The sequence below is a fragment of the Nothoprocta perdicaria genome, unplaced genomic scaffold (assembly GCF_003342845.1).
Source record: "Nothoprocta perdicaria isolate Ctin4 unplaced genomic scaffold, notPer1 scaffold_5, whole genome shotgun sequence".
NCBI classification, from domain to species: Eukaryota; Metazoa; Chordata; class Aves; order Tinamiformes; family Tinamidae; genus Nothoprocta; species Nothoprocta perdicaria.
The window spans coordinates 2,894,581-2,918,224 of record NW_020455754.1 but is presented as its reverse complement, the minus strand read 5'-3'; the positions used below and the strand labels follow the sequence as shown (position 1 = coordinate 2,918,224).

Genomic DNA, 23,644 nt, shown 5'->3' with positions numbered 1-23,644 from the left:
TTAGTTTGGAATGATTTTTATTGCCGTAACTAAAAGGAGCTTGGAAGTCTCTGAGCTGTTGTTAGAGCATGTCTGTCCCTCTCCAAAACCCCCATAAAATGAGCCTCTATTTAAACCTAAAGGATGCCCTTAAGACCATTAGCTGTGCTTAGGAACTGCAATCCTAACCCATTAAGATAAAAATAAATGGAGCTTATTTGGGCAAGAAGGAAGTGGGAGACACCCCAAACATCAGGGAGCTATGGCAGACAGARAATGTAGAAGATAAATTTTAAGTTTGGGTTTGTTTTTCATTTCTTTTTTTCTCATGTAGCTTCTAATTCAAACTGAAATTCAACCGTGTCTTGCACTTGCCACAGTTGGCTCCTTCMTAGATATGTAATAAATTTGAAGAAAATAAGAGCTGCATGGAAATACCCTGTATTTCGCAGCAAAGCTTAGTGTGGAAAATTTTGGAGTTCTGGGAAGACCTGCAGGAGCCAAAGCCTATGGAACAGCCTTCAAACGAGCAGTGAATTGCTGTGACTGTAGTTTATCCAAGAAAAAGGTGCAATGGAACTGGTTATTGCTCGGAGCTGCCTCAGGGAACGAGCGGGTGGCAGGTAACTTGTATTTCATAGTCTTAGACCAGGCAGGGCGCASAGGAGCTGATGCACAAACCCAGCGGGGAAGCTGCTGCCTGCAGCCCTCGCATTAGCCCCAGCGGCAGCCCTGCTCCGGGGCTGGCAGCCCATGGAGCCGGCAGCCCCTGGAGCCCGAGCCCCGGCACTGGGGGCATTTGCCCAGGAGCAAAGCCCCGAGCGGGTGTCACCTCCCCGCAGGCTCCTGTGGCGCCTCTGCCCTGCAGGGACAAGCAGCATCCCTGGGGACGTGTGACAAATCGCTGGCTTTGCACAGCAGCAGTGGAAGTCTGAGCGGCTAAAGATAGCAACAAATGAAACCCCTTCTCCCTCCGCCGCTGCAGCTCGAGTGTTTCACGTTAGAGCTTTTTTTTTTTTTTTTTTCCCCCTCCCTCAGAGAATTTACTAAAAATGGACTTTCAGCCATTCCTAAAATATTTGGAGAACGCTGGTGCCTGGATGCGACCTTGTGCTCCGGGTGCTTGAGCAGGGGGGTTGGACTAGGTGATCCCTAGAGGTCCCTTCCAACCTCAACTGTTCTGTGGTTCTGTAATGTCAGCAGAACGGGCTGTGGGGCTCTGGGGCTGTGCTGTCCCTGCCCTCCCTGCTGCATCAGAGCCCTCGTGGGGACATGGCAGGTTCAGATGCCTGCAAGGACGYGACCCACAGCGAGGAGAGCTCCACGCCATTCCTGTTTCAGGGAATGTGTGCTGAAAATACACACAGAAGGTATCTGCTCCCTTCTGTGTCCTGCTCACCAACAGCACAGGGGAGTTAAACTCCCAGGCGGTGGAGCTCGGGCTCCATGGAGGAGGACTTTCCTGGAGGAGACTCCATGGCCTCCCTCGTGTTGAGCCCTGGCCGCTCGGTTCCTTTGCTGTGCACGTTCCGCTTTTACGAGATATAGGGGGAGGTTAGAGAGCAACAGGCCAAGGACTGTGCTTAGGTCCAAGTGCACTGCAGTCAGTGGCTGGGTGGTGGCTATTTCCAAAGGCAGTGGAATTACTGGAATATTCTTTGAAGGCGCTGTTGCTAGGAAGGTGGGTTTGTTGCTGCCTCCCCGGAGCAAAGTATCGTCAGGCAAAACTGAAGGTTTTTCCATTCCTCTGAGGTCCAAAATGAACATGCATTTTGCACAAGTAACGTAACATCATTGCTTAATATCTYTGGTGGGCTTCTGGTTGGGTCTCATAGGAGATGTAAACAAATCTATTTTGTRTAGAAGTTAGAATATTTCTATTTGTTTTCAGCAAAATCAAGCCAAGCAGAACTGCTAATAGAACGAGAGGGAGCTGCCTGCGCGTAGTTTGGGCCATAGTGCTTGAGCCTGAATGGAATAATTAAGATCATACCCAAAAGTGGTATGGAARCAGCAGCTGTTGGGTTGCACCAGGCACAGGCCTTGGTTTAGTGGGCCAAGAAAAGTCTCTCTCTCAGACAAAAAGTTATTTCTTTTTCCAAAAGCACCAGCTCCATTTCATGGTTAACTATTGCAAACATTATCCCTGCTGCTTTGGATCCCTCAACAGCCTAAATGGATGACACATAGGTAGAACAGTGCAGCTCTGTCATTAACCCACTCAAGGAAAGCCATAAAGATCCAATTACAAAGCAACGTGGAGACAGTAAAAGCACCTTCTGGCGCGTCCTGGAGGCTTTGAAAGATAACTCAACACTGAACTTTTCCCTTCAGCAAAAATTAAACGTTTTCACCTACATAAAACCCATCTCTGCACCAGCTGCCTGATTTGCAGTGTGCAGATCAAGCACACCACAAGTAACCAGAATTGAACAGGAAGAAAAAGGAGGCAGTGGTTGAAAAAGGAGTTGAAAAAATAAGTTTAAAGCTGTGCTACATGTCAGAGTCAGAGAAAAGAACTGTTTTCTATTACAAATTAAGAATTTGACTACTCTGTATCAACAGGTTAAGGAATCTCCTACCTAACATCTACTATATTTGTGCATGCAAGAAACAGTAGCTCAAGATTTGCTGCCTCGGCTTATTTTCATTTTATGTTCATTTTGTCCAAGTTAATTTACAAACTTATTTCAAATTCATTTTGGACAGGAAAAAAATGTTTTTGTGCAATAGGAAGCTGTCTTTGAATATGCACAATCRTAGTGCTTGCCAAATCCAAAGAGAAGCAGATGGAGGAAAATTAATCCCCATGCTCAGATCCACAGTGTTCTTTAACATTTAACCCCTAGCCTATAAATAGAACAACACGTTTTAATCCTCCTTTTAGTTGTCCTTAACTGTTGAGACTGATGCAGAGAGATCGATTCCGAATTACTCACCAGCTCAAAGGATTTGTGTGTTGAATAAAACATTATTAATCCTTTTTTTCTGTGGAGCTGCCTTCCTGCTGAACCAGAGATGATATTGGCTCATCTTCCCTGAAGCCTCTCCTAAAAGGCAGGGCAGGTTCAAAGTAAATTAGTCATATCTTCATTTTTGAAAAGAAAATTTATCCACACAAGTGTGTAAAAACAAACAAACAAAAACTTCCTGTAATAATTTTGACCAGATGTTTGAACTGACAGTTTAATAGCACCAAACATGCTCTATATGCTTCTAAAATATATATATTCACTTCTCTCCCTATTTTTCCTCTAGCACAGAAGAAAAATAATCACCAGATAGAATTTAAATCTGAAGGTAAAGGCTGCCAAGATTGGTAAGTTATTTGTTCCTCATTCTAAATTGCTCTTTTCAGTGCAATTTCTGAATTGCCTTTTACCCTAAAAAGGGTTCAGTCTCTAGCTACAYTTAGAAATGTATCTAAATAGCTCAAAGAATTGTTAATGTGATTCTTTTTATGCATCTTCTTTTCTCAAATTGAAGATAGCAATGCCTCACAAGACAAGAATTAGTGTTTGTGAGGGCAGAGGTACTGCTAGCTACTACTTAAGCGTCATGGACCTTAGAAGGGTTCACAGGTAAAACCAGCTAATTCATAAAATCCTTTGAGGACAATGTGCACTTGAATCAGAGAGGRTTACCAAAGTACTTCTAATACTTCAAATTTCATCAAATTATTTTACAGACACACTTTAGTGTAGTTCTGTACTGAACCTAAAGCAGAATTTCTCTCTACTAAATATACACAATCATGAGCAAGCAGCAGTAAAACATACAAGCCCTGTAGCTGGGGTTAGTGCAGCAATTACTGGTTGGAGAAGTGCAGGTTCCATGTGGAAAGCACCCATGACCAAGGAAGGGCAAGGGAAGAGATTGGAAGAGACTGGAAAATTTAAGTGAGGCTCTGGTGAAATGGAAGGAAAACTGCTTCCCTCTTCTTTTCCCTTCTGGTTTTCTAAATCCATGTTTATGAAAATGTAAAAAACAACCTCTGCAAAAACTGATTTTCACTGTTTAAAAGTTTATTTTCTGTTTTGGAACTTGGTTTCTAACACTACTTCTCCCATCTTCAATGTTACTAGATAAATGTATTTTTTGCAAGAGTTAGGAGGAGTTTAAAATGAAGTCTTCAAACAGACAAAGTATTAAACTCAATTAGTAATTTTATAGCAAAAATAAGCACCGGAGAAGCAAACCAGCAGAAAAATGTAATAAAAGGAAATCACCTTTACACGTAGAAATAGGTTTTACTTCGTCATAGAAGGTTTAACTTTCTCCACTGTCTAGAAAATGAGCATTATAACCAGTTTCTTCATTATAAGAAAGCAGGATTACAGAATGGAGTTTTCTTTGTCCTACCATTAATATAATCACAACATGGTTAAGCCATATTTAATGAAACAATTTAAGCCACAATAGAAGTAGTTCTTCATTCTTCCAATTCTAAAGCCCTGCCATTGGTGTTAAGTTTTTCATCCATTGTTTTAACCTTAGTAGTCACAGTCTAAAATTAATGTTTTTAAGTGATCAGTATTGTCAGATCTGCTGCATGACACTGTTATAAGGTATTACAGGTTGACATTCAGTATTACCCCATGCGAAAGGGTTCTGAAAGTTTCAAGGAAAATATCAAAGAACTCAACTGTTTGCAACTCAAAACAGTACAGGTAAGACCACCCACTTTTTGGCTAACCTTCACTTATCATAGCAATGTTGGCATTATTGGAAATAGGGATGAAGAATCAGCTTTCTATTTAAACAAATAAAAAACAGAAAGCTCTACAGCCAGCTTCTCCTATCGTCTTTTTAGCATTTAAGACCTTTATATTAATTTAACCAACCCTGTACAAAGCAATCCATTTTTACATATTCCAAAATACTTATTACAAAATGATCAAGAAAAACTACTTTTCCTTTGAAAGCCGTGTGACAAGCAAGTCCCTTTAGAAATAAAGCCGTCAAGTCGATTTGCAACAGTTCTTGCTCTGTTTGACAGTGACCCCTGCTGACCATTTCTTCTGCTTAGTCAGCTGCACTGAATTGGCTCATGCAAATTCAGAGCATAGATCCCGTGGCCAATGAATTTGGATCCCAGACACTATCAGCTCCTACTTCCAGTACAGAATTGACTGAGTGCGGGAATACATTATATACATATATGTATATAAATATATAAACATTGTGTGTATGTATATAAACACACACTCTCTAGAACTGCTATACATACTACACTGCTTTTGTCTGTTGTAAGAATTTATCACCAGCTTCTGTGACATAAGAAGAGAAACTGCCATTTCTGACATCTGTTACACACATGGAAGGTAAGCGAGCATCTAGAGATCTGTGAACAAGTATGAAGTCATCCTGAGCATTGGAATGATTTTCTCCCAGTTTACTGTCCAAGAAAAGAGGCCATGGGATCATCAGGTCTCTGGCGTTTCATTCTATAGGCTTCCATTTCCTCCTCCGTTGGCTCCCTCGTTTCATATACACTGTTATATGGTCTCTTCCTCTCATCTATCTGCATGATTTCTTTAACGTGGAGGAGACGAGCTTCTTCTGCATTTAGTGCCTGAAGTGGAAACAAACAAAGTCTGTATTAGATTCTAGGACAATAAACAAGCAGGAAGCAAATGCTGGGATGCAGCAATGAACACCTGTCCGACCCACCTACAGCCTCACTTCATCTAATGCTTTTGGGTGTTTGACTAAGTGAGCTAAGGTGATGCTTAGCAAACAAGGTATTTTAATCCCCTTCCAGCTGCCAAAAACCAAGTAAGAACATCTAGTAAAGTTTTAGCTAAACTATGATTGTGATCCGGAAWGTACAAAAGCGAATAAGCCAGCCTGTGGTTTTAGTGTTTTTCAGTCAGGGTGCTGAAAAAAAGAAAAAATGCTTTTTAAACAAACTCTCCTGTTTCTCAAATTACTGCTATTCCTTGTTATTCAAAATAAGTCACGTTTCCAACAGGTTTTGATTAACACTTGAATAATGTTTTGAGTAAGAGTATAGTCCACCTTTTTAAGTTTTTCTTGTTTCTTTTTCTCTTCACCCTCACTATCTGAATTTGAGCTCTTCTTGTGTTTCTTCTTTTTCTTGTCTTTCTGTTTTTCTTGGTGGATCTGTAAAGTAGAAAAACAGCTCCAGTTAAGACTCAACTAGCAAACAAAAATGTTTGAGACATTAAATCCCAAGTGTCCACTAAGGCTATTTCACATCTTAGTTTTGAATAAAAAGATGTTAATAATCAAGTAAGACAGTATGATAGTTTTCAGGCTCATTAGAAAGAGATAATTTAGTTACATATATGTTTCCCTCAAAATACTGAGAGGGAGCATCTTCTCCCTTAGAAGGGGAAATAACCTACCTCCATCAGAGTTTTGGGTTTTGTCATGTGTTCTTCATCCCTGCTCTGGTCTTCTGCTAAGCTTGCTTCCGTATTCTACACGGGACAATAGGAAAGATACCAGTTTACAAAGCATGATCGAAAATGGACAAACAAGTTAAAATTTAGCTTGATTATTTTTTTAAAAGTGCATAGATGGATGCTTTATAGCTATTTCCAAGTGACCAAATAAGGCAATACTTACAGCAATTTCTTTCCCAGCTTCTCCTGTGCAGTAGGAGAACTTGACAAAGGAGTGGCAGCATTTATAACCCCACTTGCCTTCTTTCCAGTATGAGCCCCAAATGCACTGCAAGAGGAAAGGCAACAGCAGTTACACCCATACAGATACTCCCATAAGACATAAGCTGCAATTTTTTGCCTTTTTTTTATTATTATTATTTTATTTCCCTGATAAGGAGCAACTCATTCCACTAATTCAAAGGGGAAGCTAAGAGAAATACATCTGCAATTTTACACTAATCTTTCAGGTATTATTTCAAAAAGAAGAGGAACAGCATGGGGCCAACTCATCTTCAAGGCAAGGGGAAAGAGAACAGTAACTACACCTCACTCCCTCTTAGAGGTGTCTCCACACCTCACTCCCTCTTAGAGAAGAAATTTAATGTTTAAAGTTTGAATTAGTTGCTTACTGTGTGGTTATTGATCTTTACATCCTCTTCATATTTAGAGCAAGCAATAGCTTTCTCTTGTCCTTTGATGACTGTTCCATGCCTAGAATATTCCACATAATCTTCTGTTTGAGCTAAGAGCAATTCAGCAGGTGGGGCATCTAGATGTTCTTGTCCTCCATACTATAACGCCAACAGAAATGACAGTTTTTTGAAGGAAAAAAAAAAGAAAAAAAGCATGCTTATATGTAGTTAGGCATACGTTTCAAAAAAACTTCATCTCCAGTGTCTTTTCTAGCCAGGCTATATATGACTTCCAGAACAAAATACTACACAGGAAATGTAGGTGSAGACAATTTAATCTTCAACCAATAGCTAAGAGAAGCACATCTCCTGTGTGGAGATAGATTCTTTCTTTCTTTCTTGTCTGAAGGATTATAATAGTGCTATTCCTCACTTTAGAGATCTTGCAGACCAAGAAAAGTGTTCAGAGAAAAACAAAAGTCAGAAAAAACTTTTGCAATGTTGAAAGCGTTAGAATCTACATGAGTAACAACATCTACTCATCATCTGAGAAACTGGTAGCAAAATATTAAAGATACAGTTATCTAGATGAYGGCATCCAAAAGCAAAGTCTGAAAATTCTGATTTCCCAATTCTGATTTTCATGCTCAAGAGAAAAGACATACTTAGAAATACTTTTTCAAGACAGATTTCAGAAAAGATGCTACTTCTAAACACAGTAGTTTTTTAATCACTTCTATTGTTTTAAAAATGTCTAGGTTCCCACTCCACCTACATACCACTTTTAGATTTTTCAGTTTGAGAAGYTTGACAGCTAAGGAAAGTCTATYAGACTTTCAATTACATTATTCCTATATTAAATAATTTTGAATCAYGTTAGATTTTTTGCATCTATAAACRCACACATATTTATAAAAATAACACAGAACTGATCAGAACAGTTGACATTTTAACACAACATTAGTAACTAGATTTGTTCTCCAAGACCCAAATTCAACAAAAACTTTTTTAAATCAAACCAAACTTCTATTACCTTCTCTAGGATGCTTTCTTTCTGCTGTGCCTTGAAATCTTCTTTTTTCACTTTGAAGGACTTATAAAGTAGCTCTAATTTTGTAGGGTCCGCTTGAAGATGAACTTCAGAGCCTTTGTCGTAAGCCTCCCAAGCAAACACTGTGTACACAAGAGGTGTCACTCAGTGCTTACTCTAAAGCTGATGAATGCATTCAAATTACCACTTCTACTTTTGTGATCTTTTTTAAAAGATATTTTCACCCAGAAAGGATAACAACCAAACAAACACACTTACACTGAGTCTGGGCCATTGAAATAGTATCTCCAGTGTAACGGACAAAGTTGTCACCTGCATAACCAACTCTGCAGAGAAAAATAAATTACCATGCAAGTAACAATTACCACAATTTTTCTCCTTTAAAACACTCACAAGAACATCAACAAGGAAGTAAAAAGTCTCCTTTGTGCTCTGATAGTCAAGATGGAGGGAGAAGGTGCACTCAACTCAGTACATAAATGACTCCAGGCTCCTCCAGTCCTGAAGGCATTTACAGCAATTCACAGCACTCGCTGCCTACATTTGTATAGACACATTTGAAGATGCAGAAGAGGAGCTCAGGCTGGGCATGGGATACCAAGTACCCTGAAGCCAWGCTTGAATCTAATTGCACAATATATACGAATGGCAAGGCATATAGTGATATTCTAGCACAGTGATTTCAGGTTTTGGATGTGTGAATCCCTTCTCCCTCTGGGTATTGCACCGAGATAAATAAAGCCTGCTAATAGCTTTGCATTAGTTGCACACCCTTTTGAAGCGACTCACAAAGAGCATACAAGCCACAGGCTGAAATAAAAATCAAATAATGTTAACAGTTCACTTCCCCCCTCTTAATAGAGCCAAAAAGCTCTGGCAAATTTATGGTCTGCCATGCAGTTGCAGAAACAGTTATGGATTGTCATAAACATAGCTTTTGTTTACAGATATAATCTCTAGATAGAGCAGACTTCTTATCCTTGTTCCATATTCACATGTCCCTGAAAATCACTAAAACACTACTTTAAATACTAAAACAAATAAAAAAGTGTTGGTAACAATGCTTTTTCATGTTTGCCACAAAGTATCACTAAAAGGCTTTACTATTAATCATTTCAGTTAACTAACATAAACAATTCTTTAAAAGATTAATTATTAAAATATTTAAAAATAAAATTACTTAAAACTCCTCATTTTTAACAGAGTTKTGTTGGATATGTGAACATTTCCATGTTTTAACTTACTCATCTGGATTCTTGCCAGTATTTGCATATGGATTCTCCCTCATTGCTCTTGTTTTGGGATCATAATAAGCTGAGTTTGGATCTAGATTCCTCAGGTACTAGGGGAAGAAGACAACAACCATGACATTTGATTTAAAAAATATGATTTTAAATGAACTGAAATTAGTATTGCAACCACCAATCTCTCCTAYACTTTAAAAAGGAAGAGCTATGCATCTATGCAAGGGGATGATCTTTGAGAAACTAAGACAAGGAGCAGYAGAAATGAGAATAGACCTTTATCTCTAAACACCAAATTCCTTAACAATAGTCCAATGTTTGAAATATGAATAAAAAAAGATAAATGAGTAATAGAATTCAGTACTCACTTTTGCAATATCTTCCCGAATACGTAAATTTCGAACGGTGATGCGCCTTTTAGAGTCAAAGTTCTGTCCAGGCATATCAATGTCATCTGCATATTTATCTTCATCTTCATCTTCGCTGTTATGATCTCTTTCCTGAGGAGAGAGATAGGAAATTTCTAAATAAAAYGAACATGGATTGTAGAAAGAAGTAAATTAATCTTATTTTAGTCATTTGATTAAAAATTCCATAAAGTCTGTAGTTAAAAGTTAGGATCATTTACTTGGGGGCTTAAGGGTCCTAGCATATCATGCAGTTACATTCCACTGCTGATAAATATCCTTGTAACAGGATTTTCATAATACAAACAGTTGCAAAAACACAACTGTGATGATGTTAAAACAGTTATATTGCACAAAATGTACATGTTAATACATAGTTATTCTCTTTCATCTCTAAGGTTTGAAAATCCACAGGAATTATTAATTATGAAATCCAGCACCCTCTACCCAAGAAAAGGGCAGCCTGAAGTCAGCACTGAAACTCTTCTGCCACCCCCATTTCACTGCTTCACTAAGTGCAGGTGCTTTCTGTCTCCCCATGGTGTGATGCAGCGGATAATCATCTTACTGTCTGTGAATTTGGTTCCTCTTCTCCCCATTGGTGTCTTGGGGAGTTCTGTAGCAAACAAAGAGCACATCAGCAGAGAACACAAGACAGTGGAGAGAAGGAAGGAGGCAGGGAGATAAAGAACCACCAAAGCAGAGCTTGTGCCTATGGCACAGGCCYACTGAAAGCAAAAACACAGCAACTGTGTCACACGATGCACAGAGACCACTGCCATCTAAAGGTTTAAAGACTGTTTGCAAGTATCTCTATTGCAGAAACATTCTGGTGACCTTTTCACCGAATTCCCAGGTATATTTCCAAGCTCTTGCAAAAGTGGAAAAAATTCTCAAAAAAACAAAACAAAAGAAAGTACAATTCAACTCTGAAAACCAAAGTAACCCCAAACTGTGCATCTGTATATTAATAAATACATGAGTAATTGGGAATGATAGAGATAATGAGCACAAATCAGAAGCTATAACTTCTGCTGGAGAAATGTAACCAAGCTTCTTAAAAATAATTAAAAAAAAAAAATCCCCCCCTCCAATTATTTAGTCTCTAATATGGTAATACTTAGGGTAGTAAATATCTCAACAACTGCAGTCCTGGAAGCCCAGAACTTTCACGGGAMGAGGCACCCGTCCTGCTTCTCTCTTTATCAGAAATGATTCTTTACACTCAAATACGACCTTCTTCTACCAATTCTGTTTTACAAGGAATAAATATATGAAGGCTAAATAACCTGTCCTATAGTGGCCAAAAGATTAAATGCCTAATCCACTTGGAAGGAAGGTTTGTATTATCATATATTTTGTGTGGGGTTGGAAATTAAGTTTACTCTGCCATCTAGTGACAAAATTAAAAGTAACAACATATGGAAAAAGGAGGCYCAGTTGTCTGTAGTTGTTGGTTTTTGTTTGTTTTTTTACAATATAATATTTTGATTAAGAACACCCCTCAAAATACTTCTCATCATTCATGGTCTCTGTTYTCCCCCATCTTATAAACTTAGAAATTATAACAAATACTTTTTAGATTTTTATATTAAAAGGCYATCAAAAGCCTAGACTATAATCTAAAAGGAGATGCAAAATCTATTAAGTTGCAARCCAGAGGGAAATACATGTTGCCAACCTTCAAATAATGAAAAACAAGMAAAAARCTTCCTATTCCTATTTACGGGAAGCATTAATCATGTAATCCACAGCCATCGAACAGTCATAACCACAACGGTAGGACAGAGCAATCTTTAAATTCAAGAGTTCATTTTAGTGCATGCATAAAGTGTTTAAATGGAAAACAATTCTTTTCTGACTCCCAATTTCCTATCTCTCATTTCACAAGATTTCCATTTGCCAGAACTGAAGCAGGAAAGTCTTGCCCAGGAAAGGAAGACAAAGCCTCTCTCATGTAAAAGGAGGCACTTGAAATTCTTGCAAGCGACCCAGAACATGCTCGTGTTAGGAAGACATCTGCATTGCTGACAGGCTCAGAAAGCAACAAGAAACTCAATCTGCAGAGTAAGAGCAGCAGAAAGCAGACATGGCCTTTCTATCTTTATTCAGCATAAGCAAAAATGAATTAGGGTTTACTTCACTTACCACTTGCTCCAGCTTTCCCGATGCTAACTCTTCTTGAAGCTTCTGGGCTTTCAGCGTACGTTTGGCCTGCATATTACAAATATGGTTTAATATTTTATTAGCAAGTGTGTAGTAAGACTTATCACAAGCATCTGACTGCTGTTATTTAGAAGGTAATAATTACTACAAGAAGTGGTCTATTAATTCTCTAGATGGCTGTTAAAAACCAGCTGTGCAGTTTGCCTACTCTTATATTTACCATGGATTTTGTTTATCAATGACAGGAAAAGTGTATACATTAGTTATCTTTAAATGGAGTTTTTTATGCTTTAATTTCTGCACACTGATTCTTGTCCTGTCACTGGATAGCACAGAGAGGAGTCTGGCATTCTTTTTCATGCTCTGCCATCCACAATACCTTCACACAGCATTAGCTTCCCTGTGTACTGCAGGAAAACACTCAGATCAGGCCCACAAAGATACTTAGGCATCGAACTGTCTCTTGGAACAGGCCTAACATCCAGTCAATGTAGTGGACTATTTTTTTCCCCTCTATGAATTCAACAGTATCTATGTAGATTTGGTACCCACAACTACATTTACTGCAACACTTAGGTGCTGATCTGCAGGGACATTTATAGTTAGTCCATTGTTCCATGATACTAACAAAAAGTAACAAAAAATATAAATAAAGTTTGAAAATATAGATGCTAGCTCTAATCATTACAGCCAGTTTATGAATTCCCTTCTGTAAGTCAATCTTCACTTTTCAAAAAGAATTCTAGGCCTTGCCTAATTAGAGGCAGGCAATTTRGAGAGACAGCTCATTACCGTATGGACTCATTCTCAGTTGTCAGTTCTCATCTTTGTGTCCAGTTCAAGCTAAGTTTGTTTTCAAGCACAGAATCCATCTGCTTTTCATTATGAATATAACACAAAATCTAGTCTCAGAGTGCACAAAGGAAACATGCCTCCCCAGCCAAACACAGAATTTTTCCCCAGTGAACTGCAGSATTCACACACCAAGTCAACTTTGGAATATTCCTCTACAATCTTCATGTGCTCTTCAGGGTTATAACCATTCCAACGATCTCGCTTCCCATCGTAGTCAAACATTAGCTGAGGCTGCACGTGTTCATCTGGTGCAATGTTCATGCCTGTGTATTTGGCTCCAACTTTCCTGGGTCTCTGGAAGAGAAAAATAAATGATTCAGTCAGTTCAATACACTTAAATATGTTATTCACCTTAAAAACATGCATCAATTAAGCACTTCTAAAGCTGGCTGAACACAGCACTAGAAACCTCTGATTTGTAAGCAAGTCCAAGTAGTTCATTTCTAGTTTTTTACAATAATGCAATTGCCTAAAACCCATCAATTTATTGCAGTCTCATATAATTCTATCATCCCTAGTTAACAAAAGCATTATTATACAACTTCTGGAAAACACTCTTCAGCAACTTAAAACAAAAATGGACAGCCTAGGCAGCACTTAAGCAAAAGTACTCTTAATAAATATTTTCATTTATTATTGCACTTCTTTTTCCATATAGAGCTGAGGCACTATATGCCTTAGTGGTAGAATGCCCTCCCTGCTGCCCCCTCCACATAGGGTTACTTTAGAAATTTCCAAGCAACATTTCAACACTTTAGAAACTAGTAACTTTCCTCTTGTTCATAACTAGCTACTTCCCACAAAAGCAGAATTTACAGTTTTCAAAATCATTACAGCCAAAGTAAAAGTTACCTCCATACAGTCTTTCTTTTTGTGTGTCAATGCACCACAGTTCTCACAAGCTCCTTTGCGATATTTAGTTGCTATAGAATGCTAAAAGAAGAAAAAAAAAAGTTGAAACTTCCAACAAGATTCACATAAGTGCTCCCCACAGTGACCTATCTTTTTCAATACAAGCAAAGCCTGTACACACTCTACAAAGCCATAACATATTTCAGTTATCACCAAACACTGTGAAATGCCTGCTAAGAGTTCCAGCTCCTCTTTCCTTTAAGACCAGCAAACACAGAGAACTACAGGAATCGATATTTCTATTCTTCCTTGTTCGCAACATCAAACATTATCTTTATAACTAAATTACTTTGCATACCTCTTGAACTCCTCGCTTGTACCAGTCTCCAGAGGAGCTGTACTGCTTCTGCTTCTCCGGCTGCGGTCTCTGGTGCTTTAGAGTGGGTCTTTTAGAAGGGTCTATGTACCATGGTACTGAGGATATGTACTGAGGAATGTGAGGGTTGATGTCTCTGTCAAAGAAATCAAGTAATAAATACGYGGCACAGGAAAGGATTCACGGTTTAACCTAATGAATAGCTCCTATGTTCAACTGCAGTGTTTTAGGGCTGATCATACGATAATCACTGAGGCTGCCACAAAGCATTCTAAAATAACACGCCCTCGATTCACCTATTCTTTCTCACTCCAAATCAGGTCTTTGTGTTATTACAAAAACAGCAACTTCTCCCTTCCTTGGATATAGGAAACCTCAGTTAATAACTGACAAGCTGCCCAGGGAAGGTCTCCAGCACCATCTTTAGTTCTCTTTTAAATCACCACCTGCAAGGGCCTCTCAGCCTCACTCCAGCAGATCTGACCAACAGGGAGCTCTCCCCTCTTTTTTTTTTATCCTCCTCCCCCCAAAACAAAGCTCTGTCCACCTGAGGAAAGCTCAGGTGCTASTGCTACAAGCAAATCCACAAAATAATTCAGTTCTGTGCTCACCTTTTGCACTGCCCGTTGTGACTTTACAGTTACAAGCAGCAAAAAGTCCTACTTTAAACAACTATGGCTTTAGAATAACTGCAGCGTCAGTCGAACTTACTTGCCCTCCTCGTCCACCTCGGCGGGCGCGTTGCCCAGCTTCCTCTGCTCTTCCAGCTCCTTCTTCTTCCTCCAGTCCTCCCGGGTCATCTTCTTGGGCTCCTCCAGGCTGACATCGCTCGCCCCTCCTGCGGGAGCCGCGTTCGCAGCGGTCCCGGACGCCATCGCGGCTGGTCCTACGCGGGTAGGGAGCGGGAGGGGAAGGGCTGCAGCTGCCTGGCGCGCAGCCTGCGGCTCCGCGAGGGCCCAAGCGGCTCCGCGGGGGACGAGGAGGCCGCTCAACAACAGAGCCCCTGTCCCGCCGCCCGCGTCCACCGGCTAGGCCGCAACCCACAATGCACCGCGCCCCGCCCGGGCCCCACCCCTAACGSGAATTGCGCAGCGAGGGCGGAGCCAAGCGGTCACCCCAGCAACGCCGAGCCACGCCTCCTCCCCTCCGCGCGTGACCCGGCAGCAGCCAATGGGCAGCCCGAGCGTTAGTCTAACTGGCCAATGGGAGGCGCGGCGGGTGTTTAACTGCCGCCGGCGGGGCGGGCGCGGCCCGCCGGTGTGAGGGGACGGTGAGTGCGGGGCGCGCGCGGAGCCCCCGGCGCGCGTGGCCGGCCTCGGTGGAGGCTGCTGGAGCCGCCCTCGGCAGCCGGGCGGGTGGGCAAAGTGCTGTGCTTGCGGCCTGCCTTTGTGGAAGCGCGCCGAGTTTGTTTGTTTTTGACTCTAACTTATAAAGTTCTGCCCCAAGGCAGCTCTTTTCTGGCTGCCCCTCTTCTCTTTGGCTGCTGACCTGCGCTGTGGCGCTGAGGGGAGCAGAGCTGAGCTTGTCCTTATTGGTGCTTTGGGCTGCTAGTGGCACTGTGTTGGTTCTTAAACCTGCATTAATTAGGCTGGGAATTGTGTGGGAGCAGCCTGTGCCCTGGTGCTGCCTTCTGCTGTRAGGGTCTGTGTGTACACAGGCCTGGCAAGGGGAGGAGTGTGGGTTGGCTGCTCCTAGGAGCTGTGCAGTCCCTCACGTAGCTTGTTAAATGAGCAGTGRTAGAAGAGGCTTGCGTGGTCTGACCTGCCCTTTCTGCCCCTAGGCTTCCCAGAGTGGTTTCTTTGGCCTAAAGATGGCCACGCTGATCTTCATTGATAAAGAGAATGAGCAAGTTGGTGCTTCTAAGAATCAGCTAAGGAGACCTTCAGCATCTTGTGAGTACATGCTGTGCTGAGTAAGCCAGGAGGAGGGTGAAGTGCCTAAAACAAAGGCTCCATTATCTGCTGTTGTGACTGTTGTCTTTTTTTCTGCCTCTCTGTGTCTTATTTAATTTTGCTAACTATGTCAGCTACAATAAAAGAGAAAATTGCTGTATGCTTTAATGCTGTAGAAGGCTTATGCTTTTTAGAAGTAAAGAATATTTTTTATGGTGCCTAGTTTTCCAGCATGTGCACATAATGGAATAAGCTTTATGTTTGATATGGTGCTAAAACTTACTTTTTTTTCCCCCCTTTAGCAATGGTTTTATCTGAAAAAGCACAAGTCCATACTCCGCTTCCCAAAAAAGTGATCAATGCATCTCCAGCCACATCTCTCTCTGTTAGAAAGGCCCTTGGAAATGTGAACAGAACTGTAGAAGCATCAAGCAAGAAAGAGCAGTTGAAAACAAAAAAAATTCCTTGTGCAAARAAGGTGGGTATAACACTTCTATAGGAAAAAATGAGTCAGAGCTTGCCTACATAAGGTACTGGGATATAACAGCTTCAATAATATTGAAAGGTGGGAAAATGACTGAAATATTTACCCTTCTATGGCTTACTTGCATTTAAGGAGGTAGCCTTAGCCATAGCTTTAAGGCCCTTGTTGCAGACATTCTTTTCTCTAGACCTATTCAGTGCACAAAAGCAYTACTGTAGACTGTTAGGGGAGGAATTGCAGTAATGCAGATAAATAATGTGACTTTCTGCTTAAGATTACTGAAGACACAGCTGGATTAGAAAGCAATGCTGCAGTGGCTGAAGAAACCTATCCAGAAATTGAAAAAATGTTTCCCTATGATCCTCTAGGTAAGAAACTATTGGTGCAATTATCTAGATGAATGATTAGACTTTGGCTTGAATTCTGATTTCAGCTAAGCTATTGTGGCTACTAAATTGCTATTGTATTTCTGGAGTCCTTTCTTCAGTGTAAGGGTGTTAGCTGCTTATTCTTATTTATGCTTGTTTGAATGCTGTTAACTTCARTAGCTACATTTAAAGCATTTAGTCTTTGGAGGCCTTTACTGTGGTGACAGGAAGGTGGTTGTGACTTACTGACCTGCAGTCTCAACTCATTAGGTACCATATAAAAGGCAAATGTTTGAAGGGTATGTTTAAGCATTACAGAAGCATGGATTTTCTAGGTAGYAATATGTAACTGGAGAAATTTGTACTGCTGAAATAGAAGTCATACTTCTGCAGCTGTAAAAATTTATAAAGCTATTARAATTCATGCAAAGAACTTTTGGACCTGGTTAAATGTAAATGTTAAATGCTTAAATGTAGAAGGACTTGCTATTTCCAAGGGTGCTATTACTGTACATTGTTGATAAATCAGTGTTTTCTGTAAACAGACTTTGAGACCTTTGATGTTCCTGAAGAAAACAGCCTAAACAATCTGGCCCTGAGTGGTGTTCCCCTCATGATGTTGACAAGTTTGCCAGATGTTCTTCCAGACATGATTCCTTCTCCTGTGAAACTTCAACACATATCATGGGAGTCTGGTAAGTGGAGACTTGCATGAAGTCCGGGGTTACAAGTGCTCATTGGTGGTTTGGGAGGGAAGCTATTGGGCTGTTGCAACAAAGAGACTGCCACTGCTGCCCTAAACTACTGGAATAGGAGTCTGCTCTGGAACAACTGCTGGCATGTARCTGAGGTGACTTTCACTGGCCAGCTCTTAGCAAAGGTAACTAGTATTCCTGTTGCAGAGTCAGCTGAAGTGTATTGCCAACCAAAGTGTTTTATGCAATCTGATCAACTCTTCAATGTCTCAGGGAGATATAAGATGTAGCTTGTGTTCTAAAACAAATTTCTCAATTTCTTGAACTGACTTAGTCTATTCTGAATTCTTTCAGGCTTGCTACAATCGACTACTGATTTCCTTTCTACTCTGGATAACATCATTGATATGCCACCTGTGAATTATGACCTTTAAAGTATATTCTGAAGCTTTTACTCAGTTAACTTTGCGTAGTTTTTTATCCTTAATAAAGGCTTGTATAACTTGTGTAACCATAGAAATGTGTATATTCTGTAGATTTTATATACCAGATGTAGTAGTAACAATGTTTTGAAAAAGAGCTTATAATCTATTAAAGCAGAGCCTGGCTGGTTTTTAAGCAAAGCTATAACCATTGCTGTGAACTCTGTTTGGAAGTCAGTACCAGCTGATTGGACTGCATGAACATAATAAATACACAGGTTCTTCTGATGTCTTGTATTGCCTCATCCTTCATCCATCAAACATACTAGGATGCAAAATTAATCTGTATCTTTTATAAGAGGTGGGTGCTAGAAGTAGAACCCATGGGCTTCTTGAACTGGTGAGTTCAAGTGGTGCTACTGAAGAAAATTCTATATGGGACTGTAGTGAGAACTGTAGAAGACCTTGTGAGGAGAAAGTGACTGGCAGGAGGCCCAGCTTGTGAAACTACCTTCTGACCAAATTCCTRTCAGGGCTAGGCAGACATTCTGTTTTGTCAGCAAATTCTAGCTCCTTTCCAGCTACTCAAGGTTAGCAGCTTAGATAAGGCAATAATTCTGGTAGATTTAGGGAACCTCATGAACAACAGTTTGTCTAGCCTGTGTCAGACCTGAGCTTCCAGCACTGTTTTGCTGTTAACCCTTCCAGGCAGTTGCTGTGCACTCTAGTGCAAGTTCTTTATTAAATCTGCACTATTTAACACCTTAAGAACCTTCARTGTTTTCTCAGTYAATATTTGACCTTCTGTTTTCTGTCTTGCRGTCACAGAGGTGGTATCTTAGATCYTCAACTAATTTGATTAAAGTCTACAGCTGCATGTTTGTCACTGCTATATGTGGCCCTAGCTGCTGTTAGGGAGCCTGTGAACTGAGGAATCTAGCTTTCAACTTGTAAGAGCAGCAGGTCTAAGTTGCAGCTTGTCTCCTCTTGCAGCTGTCCTTTTATTGTACAGACAAGCTGTACAACTTGTGCTTGATTGCTGTATATCACTGGATAAAARTTGAATTAACTTGCTTTGCTATGTTAGGGGTTGCAGATGATTCTGTTTTACCATGGGTTTCCTGTTTTACCATGGTTTTAATGAAGCTTTGTTAGTAGGTGATACTCCTGATATACACTATTCCAAACAGTTACCTAGAGGTTCTGGAAAGGCAGAAAAGCTGTAGGACTGCAGTAGTAATCTAAACTGATGCACTAGAGACCAGGCTAAAAACTAATAGTAGATGAAACTGCTTAATGCATACATTTMAACTTTTGATCTTTTTAATTTACTCAGGAAACTATTGGGTGTTTTCTCACTAATCACAGAAGTATCAGTTCAGAAATGGAGTTCCTAATGAAAAGAATCTTAACCAATTATTAGTAATTGGCTCACCCTTCAATTTTGTAGTAGTCGGCCTTTGCTGAAGTAAAAAGCTGCTTTTATAGCTGCCACGCAGTAGGTGGGTTGCAACAGTTTGAGCTGCCTTTGGGTAAGAGCTCATCTTTAATCATATTCATGGCAAAAAAAAAAGTGTTTTAAATAACTATTGTTTACTTCCACAGCAGTGCATGAGCCCCTGCATGATGGCTGCGGTATGTGGGACCCTAGCAATGATGGCCTAGTGATGCTAGTAATATACAACACCTTAATAAGCTGTGTCACACAGCCTATCAGCACAAAGCTGAATGAAATGATGCAGCACTGTTGAACATTCATGGTAGTGGTAATGTCTAATGAGAGACGTTATGCTCTGTGGGTTACTTTCAATAGTGTTGCTCCTTCCATACAGTGACCTTAAGGAACTCTATTGGCAYTCCCACTCAACAGATGCAGAGGCTGCTCAGAATCTTTGTCATTTATCTAACTTTAAATAGCTTGGCACATGTGCAGGTGAGATCGTAGATTAATTTACAGAATATTATTACTGATGGCAGTGTAAGGATGGATAGAGAATGTTTTGACCTATAGCTCCTATCAAAAAGGGTCTATAAAGAAGAAATATGTAACACTTGATCTCTTTTTTTTAAAGCTGTTTGCTGAAGTGTCTTTGATCTATGGATTAATTTGCTTTCTTCAGTCTTTAAAAGGGACTTGGGAACCTACAGATGTCCTTTTTCAGGACTCTGGCTTGTTACAACTTTGTAGCATAATGGTCTTAAATTTTGTGAAGTGGGATAGCTTGGTTGTCTTATAACATACCATATGACTACAAGGAACAGCAAGACCATCTTGTTAGCTAAACTTTCTATTCTAGATACTACATAAATAGATGCTTAATGTTTGGAAGTTGGCTGAAAGATGAGAATATTTTAAGTTGTGTGTGACTAATTTGGCATAATAGTGTTCCTTGTAGTCCTGCTTTGCAATGTGAATGTGTAACCACCCTCCTTTCTGGCTGTGGTTTCTAGGACACCTAAAGATAGGGGCAGGTGGCAAGGGAGCCTCTGTTTATCCTATAGGCTATTTGCTCTGTGGGTGCAGACAGGAATTTATAGACATGGGCAATCAATGCTCTTAGCTTTGAAAACAATAGCAGGCAGAACTAAAAATTATTTTCACTGTTCTGTAGTTGTGGATGCTTTCTTGGCACATGTTTAATCTCCTTAATATTTTATTTGTCAGGAGGAAGAGATGAATATTTGGGGAATAATCCTATCAGAAATTCTGACTAACCATTTGACAGGTAGTTCCCATTTGGAAACTTGCTATTTGTTAGTTCTTTAGGTGTCAGATTCGGACAATTCATTCTGCTTGGCTATTACCCTGAAAGGTTTCAGGTAGAAAGCTTTGCAAATAATTTTATAATGGCTATTCTCATTTCTTGGCTTTTGCTGGAAACCTCAGGAATCAGAACGCAGAAGAATGAAATGGATAAAAGTACAAAATTTTCAACTTTAACTGTATTTTAACATATTTTGATGCTACATAATAGCTTTTCTCTGAGACCTAAGTATGGGTCTAGTCTACCTGGTGTAAGAGTCAAGTTATAAGGRCTATAAAAGAAAGAAATGGAAACATCTTCCTTTAACTTTTGTCTTTTACAGCTCAAAATAAGAGTTTTTAAAATAATTTTACAGAAAAATATTTTTAACTGAGACACTGAAATTAGTTGCACAGTGCCATCATGTGGCCTCTTATGCAATTGTTCAGATAAAACTAATCATTGCTTCTCCTGTGAAACAGCAGGCAGTACAATATGCCGTAAGGGTATGATATAAATCATAACAAGTRTCTCATAATTTTAAAAAGTAGGAGGTAACTCCAAACAGCCTTGTCTTTTAAAGACGTACCAGAGCTTTGTACATGTCAGGGAAATTTATTATGGTAGCAAAACAGTCATTTCTTTTAGGATGATCTAAAATGCTCATCATGATTGAGCACCTAGCTATTTTTGGCACCTGTAGAAATAGACTCTCTGCACTAGGGCCACAAATCGTGTTTGTGTGGATATACACAGAAGATTAGATCATACTTGCTACTGGTAAGGTTCCATACCATGACTGGACACCCGTGCAATGTTTAAAGAGTGGTAGTTAAATGATTCAGATCTTGCTGCTGGTAGCTTTGATCTTTAAGCCTGAAACTTGTTGCTGGTGAGCACRGTAGAATAGGAATGCAGAAGGTGAACTGTGAGTCAGAGGCCTAGGAATCTGGTAGTCTGCCTGTATGAGAGAGCATTTTAGCTGCTGCTCTAAACTCTGGATAATGCTAGAAAGAAAATCATGCTACTGCAATCTTTTTGTCATTTCTGTAAGTTTATAGTGGGGGGAGTGGGAGGAAAGAATGGTCATTTCCTAGCTCAATTTTCTTTTTTCTTTCTCTGAAGTTTTATAAAGAGGTATACTTGAGGTAGAGAGGACCTCCTGCATGATTCTTTCCTGGGAATTTCATCTAGTTTTCTATATGTATCTCCTGCAGCTGCTGTGAAGCAACAAAAGTTAAAATCTGAATAAGAAGCAGCCAAGGATTCTGAGGTTTTATCTGTGGATAACTGAGATCTAAAGGATGTTTTATGTATCCTTTTTGAGGCAAAAGGGAGAAGTTGCTAGGAATTTTAGGTATGGGGTATAAGCCTATATTCAGCAATACGTAATRCAAAACCAAGACTTTATGCAACTACTGCAGCTAACGAATATATAAAACTTTGGCCGTGAACCTTTTGGTTTAAAAGCATTATTAAAATATCCCGTTCAATTTCAGACACATCACTGATGAATCATGGAGTTAAAGATGGCTTATGATGAATAATGAAGCTACCTTCAAAATTGGTTAGACATTAATTATCAGCATCAAATTCCAGGCAGTTAGGAACACTTATTTCCTACAGCAGTGCCTCTCCCAAGGCTCAGGGAGATTTTTCAAATGCAGGCTTTGCTCTTGCAAAGCTTTGTTTTGGAAACATTCATCAAAAAGATTCATTTGTTTTAGCTGCCTCCCATTTCATGTAATTTTTAAACCCATTTGGCAGAGCTTAAAGGTTAAGTAATTGATTTGYACAAGAACGAAGCTGTGATGAGACCTTGTCACTTTGTGGATTGAACTTCCTATTYGCAGTGACTTGAGATTGGTCATTCTTTATTTAGAAAATGTAAACACTAACCCTCAGAGCTGCAAAACTAACCTATGAAGGCTCCTAAGAGCTGGCTTCCTGGCTCTGCAAGGGAGCCCTGCCTCTGAGAAAGCTGCGCTGCCCCATGATATGTCAGTTAACACTGATGCCTACTGGTGACTTTAAATTCAGCTTCCCTAACTGTTTTACAGTGGCTGTAAGCATGAAATGCTAATGTTATAAAGCTTTATTACTCTCTTGGGTTGTGTCAGAAATGTATGGAACTTGATTTTGAAATGGTATATGAACAGTCCTGCTGTACAACGGTCCTACTTTGGTACCTCTCTTGGTCAGGTTATTCTTTCTGCATGGAAGTCTACTGCAAAACAACTCTAAAATCATAACTTTGAGATCCATAATTTCAAATGCACAGCTTTGATGAAACCTAATATTTGTTAAAGTTGTTTTCTGTGTGAGTGATCCTGATGAGAGGCCAGTGTAGCTGTGTAATGTGATTAGGAAATTTGGATTTCAAGAGAGAGTGCATAGGGATAGGTACCCTCTTAATTATCCATGTGTAAATATGAAGTGTTGTCTCTAACTATTCTGACAGCTAGAATCACTTCAAATCCTTAATAGAATTTCTGTGAGGAGAGTTTGGAGATTCCTACAAAAACAGCCTTTTAGCAGGCCGAGCAGTTGCTCCAGTGCATGTCCAGCAAGTCCCCCTGTCAGCGATGCTCTGGCAGCGGGAGGCTCCAAGGTGACAAGATGTATCGTGGCTTCTCACTCCCCCAGCCTGACGGCTGTGGTATGGGGATGTTTGCCATTAATGCAGCAAGCGTGGTACACACGTGCTACATCATGATCTGCGATGGGTTTCATTGCTTAGTTGCTTGAATGTGAAATGGAGATAAGTGGCAGCACTAAGGAATCCAATGTGTCGCTGGCCGCAGGGAATAGCGTGCCAGCCACAGGCGTTCTCCTCTTCCAGTGTTTCAGAAGAACAAATTAAAAGCCTGCAGGCAACTGCAGGCTAGGGTTCTCTAGGGTTAGCMAAGTTGGGAATCATGTAATGTTTAGTTTAACTATGGTAGCATTAGTGTTAACAAAGGACTATATGCAATAATGTCTCTGTCCCTTCAGGAGCCATGAAGTGGTACTTGCAGGGTTTCAAAAGATCCAGGCACTGATCAGATCAGTAACATGTCTCTAA

The 23,644-nt window shown here is 40.1% G+C and overlaps 2 protein-coding genes across 2 annotated transcripts; one reads left to right on the top strand and one right to left on the bottom strand.

Moving 5' to 3' along the window:
• Positions 1-4,166: 4,166 nt before the first annotated feature.
• Positions 4,167-14,898, bottom strand: SLU7 (SLU7 homolog, splicing factor). Its single transcript, XM_026047620.1, has 15 exons — positions 14,687-14,898; positions 13,958-14,111; positions 13,600-13,680; positions 12,877-13,041; positions 11,875-11,940; positions 10,295-10,342; positions 9,688-9,819; positions 9,320-9,417; positions 8,334-8,401; positions 8,058-8,197; positions 7,022-7,183; positions 6,574-6,678; positions 6,351-6,425; positions 6,001-6,105; positions 4,167-5,554 (listed from the first exon to the last, which is right to left on the bottom strand). The coding sequence occupies exons 1-15, from the start codon at positions 14,848-14,850 to the stop codon at positions 5,375-5,377; spliced, it is 1,743 nt and encodes a 580-aa protein (XP_025903405.1). The 5' UTR covers positions 14,851-14,898; the 3' UTR covers positions 4,167-5,374.
• Positions 14,899-15,760: 862 nt separating this feature from the next.
• Positions 15,761-18,124, top strand: PTTG1 (pituitary tumor-transforming 1). The gene is made up of 5 exons (XM_026047598.1): positions 15,761-15,867; positions 16,170-16,345; positions 16,626-16,719; positions 17,265-17,414; positions 17,769-18,124. The coding sequence occupies exons 1-5, from the start codon at positions 15,786-15,788 to the stop codon at positions 17,846-17,848; spliced, it is 582 nt and encodes a 193-aa protein (XP_025903383.1). The 5' UTR covers positions 15,761-15,785; the 3' UTR covers positions 17,849-18,124.
• The last annotated feature ends 5,520 nt before the right edge of the window (positions 18,125-23,644 follow it).

Coding starts and splice junctions, on each gene's coding strand:
- SLU7 (XM_026047620.1), bottom strand. CDS start 14,850: ATGGCGTCCGGGACCGCTGCGAACGCGGCTCCCGCAGGAGGGGCGAGC. Junction 14,112..14,686: donor GAGGTGGACGAGGAGGGCAA/GTAAGTTCGACT, acceptor TTTCTTTGACAG/AGACATCAACCCTCACATTC. Junction 5,555..6,000: donor AACAAGAAAAACTTAAAAAG/GTGGACTATACT, acceptor TTTCCACTTCAG/GCACTAAATGCAGAAGAAGC.